This window comes from Eucyclogobius newberryi, unplaced genomic scaffold, assembly GCF_026437365.1.
Source record: "Eucyclogobius newberryi isolate DKJ021-1_F unplaced genomic scaffold, fEucNew1.0.hap1 SCAF_201, whole genome shotgun sequence".
NCBI lineage: Eukaryota > Metazoa > Chordata > Actinopteri > Gobiiformes > Gobiidae > Eucyclogobius > Eucyclogobius newberryi.
In genome coordinates this window covers 151,372-159,498 of record NW_027315837.1, presented here as the reverse complement: position 1 = coordinate 159,498, position 8,127 = coordinate 151,372, and the positions used below count along the sequence as shown (strand labels likewise).

Below are 8,127 nucleotides of genomic sequence, written 5' to 3'. Positions count from 1 at the left end.
TGTCACGATGATGTCACGATGATGTCATGATGTCACGATGATGTCATGTCACGATGTCGTCACGATGATGTCACGATAATGTCACGATGATGTCATGATGTCACTATGATGTCACGATGATGTCACGATGATGTCACGATGATGTCACGATGTCATGATGTCACGATGATGTCACGATGATGTCACGATGATGTCATGTCACGATGTCGTCACGATGATGTCACGATAATGTCACGATGATGTCATGATGTCACTATGATGTCACGATGACGTCACGATGATGTCACGATGTCATGATGTCACGATGATGTCACGATGATGTCACGATAATGTCACGATGATGTCACGATGATGTCACGATGATGTCACGATAATGTCACGATGATGTCATGATGTCACGATAATGTCACGATGATGTCACGATGATGTCACGATAATGTCACGATGATGTCACGATGATGTCACGATGATGTCACGATGATGTCACGATAATGTCACGATGATGTCACGATGATGTCACGATGATGTCACGATGTCACGATTATGTCACGATGATGTCATGATGTCACGATGATGTCACGATGATGTCACGATGATGTCACGATGATGTCACGATGATGTCACGATAATGTCACGATGATGTCATGATGTCACGATGATGTCACGATGATGTCACGATAATGTCACGATGATGTCACGATAATGTCACGATAATGTCACGATGATGTCACGATGATGTCACGATAATGTCACGATGATGTCACGATAATGTCACGATGATATCACGATGATGTCACGATGATGTCATGATGTCACGATGATGTCACGATGATGTCACGATGATGTCATGATGATGTCACGATGATGTCATGTCACGATGTCACGATGATGTCACGATGATGTCACGATGATGTCACGATGATGTCACGATAATGTCACGATGCTGTCACGATGATGTCACGATGATGTCATGATGTCACGATGATGTCACGATGATGTCACGATGATGTCACAATAATGTCACGTTGATGTCATGATGTCACGATGATGTCACGATGATGTCATGATGATGTCACGATAATGTCACGATGATGTCATGTCACGATGTCGTCACGATGATGTCACGATGATGTCACGATAATAATAATAATAATAATAACTTTTATTTATATAGCGCTTTTCAGTGACCCAAAGACGCTGAACATAATAAAAAAAGGGGGTGTATTTACAGACAGGGGGGACAACACGTACAGAACACATTAATATACAGATAAAATGAACAAGACAGAAGAAGTAGAGAGAAAAAGATGGGGATGTAACGATGATGTCACGATAACGTCACGATGATGTCATGATGATGTCACAATGTCACAATGATGTCATGATGTCACGATAATGTCATGATGTCACGATGATGTCATGACGATGTCACAATATCACGATGATGTCATGACAATGTCACGACGATGTCACGGATATTTATTCGTTCAAACAAATCATGACAGAATGTTACAAAGTTCATCTCATTTGACACCACCTCACGCCTCAAGAGCGCCTCCTTTAGGCAAGGGACAAGACCGGCTCCTCTTCAACCACCCCGGATTATTATTACGCCTCAGGGGCCTCCACACAATCCCAGTTGATGTTTCCTGTGGCTGAAGCGGCTCTCAGATGCAGTGAGTGTGAGTCAGAATCTTTAGAGTGATGTAGAGGCCCCTGAGGCCCCCGAGGCCCCTCCAGCCGCTCGGCTCCTGCAAGAGCCCAACACTCCAGAAAAGACCTGGTTTAGCTCCGTGAACACCTCGTTAAAGGTCTGTAGGGCCCCCAGAGGCCCCAGGGGCCCCTGCAGACAAACGTCCTCTAAAGAATGAAATAAAAGTCTGATGCCAAAAATGACTTTGTAAAGTAAAAAACATTTAATCAACCATAAAATATGACACAGCTCAGATGATTAAACATTCAAACAGAATCATAACTCCAGAGACTCGCGACCTCCACACGACCTCCACACGACCTCTCAGGAGCCATAGTTGGCCTCGTCAAAGGCTTTCCTCGCCCTCTTCAGCTCCTCGTTCATCGTGAGCAGATCTTTCACTCGAGCGAACTTCCGCGGATCTTTACGAATCAAGAAGACAATGTCCTGAAACAAAACACAACTTTACAAACTCACTCCGCCCCCTCAGCCCTCGCTCCGCCCCCTCAGCCCTCGCTCCGCCCCCTCAGGCCTCGCTCCGCCCCCTCAGCCCTCGCTCCGCCCCCTCAGCCCTCGCTCCGCCCCCTCAGGCCTCGCTCCGCCCCCTCAGCCCTCGCTCCGCCTCCCATAGGCCTCGCTCCGCCCCCTCAGCCCTCGCTCCGCCCCCGTAGGCCTCGCTCCGCCCCCTCAGCCCTCGCTCCGCCCCCGTAGGCCTCGCTCCGCCCCCTCAGCCCTCGCTCCGCCCCCGTAGGCCTCGCTCCGCCCCCTCAGCCCTCGCTCCGCCCCCAGAGGCCTCGCTCCGCCCCCTCAGCCCTCGCTCCGCCCCCTCAGCCCCCGCTCCGCCCCCTCAGCCCTCGCTCCGCCCCAGTAGGCCTCACTTCGCCCCCTCAGCCCTCGCTCCGCCCCCTCAGCCCCCAGAGGCCTCACTCCGCCCCCTCAGCCCTCACTCCGCCCCCGTAGGCCTCACTCCGCCCCCGTAGGCCTCACTCCGCCCCACTCCGCCCCCCGTAGGCCTCACTCCGCCCCCTCAGCCCTCGCTCCGCCCCCTCAGCCCTCGCTCCGCCCCCCTCAGCCCCCGCAGGCCTCACTCCGCCCCCTCAGCCCTCGCTCCGCCCCCAGAGGCCTCGCTCCGCCCCCTCAGCCCTCGCTCCGCCCCCTCAGCCCCCGCTCCGCCCCCTCAGCCCTCGCTCCGCCCCAGTAGGCCTCACTTCGCCCCCTCAGCCCTCGCTCCGCCCCCTCAGCCCCCAGAGGCCTCACTCCGCCCCCTCAGCCCTCACTCCGCCCCCGTAGGCCTCACTCCGCCCCCGTAGGCCTCACTCCGCCCCACTCCGCCCCCCGTAGGCCTCACTCCGCCCCCTCAGCCCTCGCTCCGCCCCCTCAGCCCTCGCTCCGCCCCCCTCAGCCCCCGCAGGCCTCACTCCGCCCCCTCAGCCCTCGCTCCGCCCCCATAGGCCTCACTCCGCCCCCATAGGCCTCGCTCCGCCCCCATAGGCCTCGCTCCGCCCCCTCAGCCCTCGCTCCGCCCCCCTCAGCCCTCGCTCCGCCCCCTCAGCCCTCGCTCCGCCCCCGTAGGCCTCGCTCCGCCCCCTCAGCCCTCGCTCCGCCCCCTCAGCCCTCGCTCCGCCCCAGTAGGCCTCGCTCCGCCCCCTCAGCCCTCGCTCCGCCCCCGTAGGCCTCGCTCCGCCCCCCTCAGCCCTCGCTCCGCCCCCCTCAGCCCTCGCTCCGCCCCCATAGGCCTCGCTCCGCCCCCATAGGCCTCGCTCCGCCCCCTCAGCCCTCGCTCCGCCCCCGTAGGCCTCGCTCCGCCCCCTCAGCCCTCGCTCCGCCCCCTCAGCCCTCGCTCCGCCCCCTCAGCCCTCGCTCCGCCCCCTCAGCCCTCGCTCCGCCCCCTCAGCCCTCGCTCCGCCCCCTCAGCCCTCGCTCCGCCCCCTCAGCCCTCGCTCCGCCCCCTCAGCCCTCGCTCCGCCCCCTCAGCCCTCGCTCCGCCCCCGTAGGCCTCGCTCCGCCCCCCTCAGCCCTCGCTCCGCCCCCCTCAGGCCTCGCTCCGCCCCCATAGGCCTCGCTCCGCCCCCTCAGCCCTCGCTCTGCCCCCTCAGCCCTCGCTCCGCCCCCTCAGCCCTCGCTCCGCCCCCTCAGCCCTCGCTCCGCCCCCTCAGCCCTCGCTCCGCCCCCTCAGCCCTCGCTCCGCCCCCTCAGCCCTCGCTCCGCCCCCTCAGCCCTCGCTCCGCCCCCTCAGCCCTCGCTCCGCCCCCTCAGCCCTCGCTCCGCCCCCTCAGCCCTCGCTCTGCCCCCTCAGCCCTCGCTCCGCCCCCTCAGCCCTCGCTCCGCCCCCATAGGCCTCGCTCCGCCCCCTCAGCCCTCGCTGCGCCCCCTCAGCCCTCGCTCCGCCCCCCTCAGCCCTCGCTCCGCCCCCCTCAGCCCTCGCTCCGCCCCCCTCAGCCCTCGCTCCGCCCCCTCAGCCCTCGCTCCGCCCCCGTAGGCCTCACCTCCACCTGCACTCTGCCCTGGCGCCCGATGGACATGGCTTTGTGGGTCATCTCGGTGATGAACTCGATGACCAGGTCCTCCAGGATGTCCACAGACTCAGTGTACGGGTTCTGGTCGTCTCCGAAGCCGTACATCATGCACCTGCAACAGCAACACACGTCTGTTGCCGTGGTAACAGTGTCTCTGACCCTGGTCTCATTCACACATGTGCACTTGTGATTATAAACGTGATAATAAAGCGTAAATACCGCAGCTCTTTGGAGAAGAGTCGTTTGCGTCGGCCGTGAGCAGAGTCCACTCCTCCGTGAGCTTCCTCCGGCTCCTCCTCAAACCCAGGCTCCTCCTCTTCCTCCGCCATCCTGAAGAGCAAAGGTCACGTCCTGAAGAACAAAGGTCACGTCCTGAAGAACGAGCAAAGGTCACGTCCTGAAGAACGAGCGCCCTGAAGAGCAAAGGTCACGTCCTTAAGAACAAAGGTCACGTCCTGAAGAGCAAAGGTCACGTCCTGAAGAGCAAAGGTCACGTCCTGAAGAGCAAAGGTCACGTCCTGAAGAGCAAAGGTCACGTCCTGAAGAACAAAGGTCAGGTCCTGAAGAGCAAAGGTCACGTCCTGAAGAACAAAGGTCACGTCCTGAAGAGCAAAGGTCACGTCCTGAAGAGCAAAGGTCACGTCCTGAAGAACAAAGGTCAGGTCCTGAATAGTCTAAAAGGTCAAGTTTGTCTGGACTAAACAAACTCTGAAACACAAAGACCTTGAATAAGTCAGTGATATTATTAAATCTAAATGTCAAAAAATATATATATATTTCTGATTTTCATTCATAAAACACTTGATTCATAGCTTTTCTCTCTAGAAGCTTCACTCACAGATTTCACCTTTAGTTGGTTAAAAATGTGTTAATTGTAAATCATTTTTAGACAGTTTAACTCTTAATGTTAAATGTCTCAAAGAGAAACAACCTGAGTCACATTTACACATTTGGAGGTTTATTAGTTTATTAAACACATTTGGAGATTTATTAAGCACATTTGGAGGTTTATTAAACGCACTTCACGCATATCTCGCAGTTTCAGCTTCAGAAAACGTAAATGTGTCTGTTTTTTTATGATAAAACGAGCCCAAACTCACCTCGACCGTGTTTTTCAAAGCGGCAAGTGTTGACTTCCGCTCTGACCCGGAAGTGCAAACAAACACTGACCCTCCTTCTTCTTCTACGGCGCGTGGCACTCAACTTTTACGTGCGTTACGCCCATGGATGTATTATAATATCTGGATAGGCCACGCCCCCTCTGCCTCTGGCTCCAAATTGAGTAGTGGCCACTTCGCAGAATGCAGCCTCTTGGTCGGACCATTTCAGGAGTTCGGCCTCTAAAATTACCAAACATGCTAAATTGTTTTTAGTCTAAAAATAAAATAGAAGGAATTTCACTCTTCAACTGTTTCTAAAATACTTAATAAATACTTTTTTAACCTTCCGGTGAACGGTGTACGCGCACCGAGCGCGCACGTGACCCTCATGAACGAGCCTCGGGAGAACACGTGACGGAAACTAAACACAAACAGAAGAACACGTGACGAGACGAGACACGTAAGTTGTGTTTGTTTGTCATTCCTCACGTTTCACACATCGTTCCATATGAAGTGTAAAACAACGATTACACAGTTAACACGAGTTAACACGAGTTAACACGAGCTAACACGAGTTAACACGAGCTAACACGAGCTAACACGAGTTAACACGAGCTAACACGAGTTAACACGAGCTAACACGAGCTAACACGAGTTAACACGAGTTAACACGAGTTAACACGAGCTAACACGAGTTAACACGAGCTAACACGAGCTAACACGAGTTAACACGAGTTAACACGAGCTAACACGAGCTAACACGAGTTAACACGAGTTAACACTAGTTAACACGAGCTAACACGAGCTAACACGAGTTAACACGAGTTAACACGAGTTAACACGAGCTAACACGAGCTAACACGAGTTAACACGAGCTAACACGAGTTAACACGAGCTAACACGAGTTAACACGAGCTAACACGAGCTAACACGAGTTAACACGAGCTAACACGAGCTAACACGAGCTAACACGAGTTAACACGAGTTAACACGAGCTAACACGAGCTAACACGAGTTAACACGAGTTAACACGAGTTAACACGAGCTAACACGAGTTAACACGAGTTAACACGAGTTAATACGAGTTAACACGAGCTAACACGAGCTAACACGAGTTAACACGAGCTAACACGAGCTAACACGAGCTAACACAAGTTAACACGAGTTAACACAAGCTAACACGAGCTAACACGAGCTAACGTAAGCTAAAGTTTAGCTACACAAAGATGCAACAACACGTCACGATGGCTCGTGCTTCTGCAAATAAATAACTCATTATTTCTCTTACTAAATGTTCTAAGAGACAAGAGGTTATGCACAGATCAAGGAAAACTAGAGAAAGAAGGAAATAAAGTGATGTTTGTATTATGTGCTATAAAAAACTACCAATAATTCAAATATAACCTGCTATAATGGGTCATATCTTACATACATAAATGTGAAGGTGTTTAAAAGTGACAGTGCTGTACTTACAGGGGCTGAGACCACATTTAAGGTTTTATTACATATTTTATAATGAAGTGTGCTGTGTTTAAACAAAGCACACGCGTGTTTTCTATAGGAATGTCATGGATTTACTTCCATGGAATATGTAGAGATTTAGCAAACATGTCAGTTATGTTCTAACGTCTAAGGTTTAAACTTATGCATAAATAAATGACTTTTGGTTCTAGCTTTAAAAATTAATGTGAAAAGAGGAACTTTTGTGTTACAGAGCGAAATGTAAATGTGTCAATAACATATTCCAGCTTTTCTCTGTTAAATGTGCAGAATATATCAATGTTCTAATGAGTATCTTTCTCATCTTCAGAGCTGACCAGTGAGTTTAGTCTGTCTGTGCTGACCAGAGCTCTACAGGTCACTACAGGTCACTACAGGTCACTACAGGTCACTACAGGTCACTACAGGTCACTGCAGGTCACTACAGGTCACTGCAGGTCACTGCAGGTCACTACAGGTCACTACAGGTCACTGCAGGTCACTACAGGTCACTACAGGTCACTGCAGGTCACTACAGGTCACTACAGGTCACTGCAGGTCACTGCAGGTCACTACAGGTCACTGCAGGTCACTGCAGGTCACTACAGGTCACTGCAGGTCACTGCAGGTCACTGCAGGTCACTACAGGTCACTACAGGTCACTGCAGGTCACTGCAGGTCACTGCAGGTCACTACAGGTCACTGCAGGTCACTGCAGGTCACTACAGGTCACTGCAGGTCACTGCAGGTCACTACAGGTCACTGCAGGTCACTGCAGGTCACTGCAGGTCACTACAGGTCACTACAGGTCACTGCAGGTCACTGCAGGTCACTACAGGTCACTACAGGTCACTGCAGGTCACTGCAGGTCACTACAGGTCACTGCAGGTCACTGCAGGTCACTGCAGGTCACTACAGGTCACTGCAGGTCACTGCAGGTCACTACAGGTCACTGCAGGTCACTGCAGGTCACTACAGGTCACTGCAGGTCACTACAGGTCACTGCAGGTCACTGCAGGTCACTACAGGTCACTGCAGGTCACTACAGGTCACTACAGGTCACTGCAGGTCACTGCAGGTCACTGCAGGTCACTACAGGTCACTGCAGGTCACTACAGGTCACTACAGGTCACTACAGGTCACTGCAGGTCACTACAGGTCACTGCAGACACAGAGTCATCTCAAGTAAACTCCTGACGACTCCAAAGCAAAAGGTATTTTAATAATAACTTCTGCCTCGACTAAAAGTAAACAGTAGAATCAGTATTTTGAATTTATAAAATGTCTGTTTTGTTATGACCAAAAAAACTAAATGATAATTGTTCTTCAAAAGAGCCAC

General features: G+C 52.8%; 1 protein-coding gene across 1 annotated transcript; it reads right to left on the bottom strand.

Annotated features, from left to right (window-relative positions):
• Positions 1 to 1,893: 1,893 nt before the first annotated feature.
• Positions 1,894 to 5,355, bottom strand: taf13 (TATA-box binding protein associated factor 13). Its single transcript, XM_072456983.1, has 4 exons — positions 5,310 to 5,355; positions 4,429 to 4,539; positions 4,180 to 4,321; positions 1,894 to 2,140 (listed from the first exon to the last, which is right to left on the bottom strand). Exons 2-4 carry the CDS (start codon positions 4,536 to 4,538, stop codon positions 2,018 to 2,020), a joined length of 375 nt encoding a protein of 124 aa, XP_072313084.1. The 5' UTR covers position 4,539; positions 5,310 to 5,355; the 3' UTR covers positions 1,894 to 2,017.
• Positions 5,356 to 8,127: the final 2,772 nt, after the last annotated feature.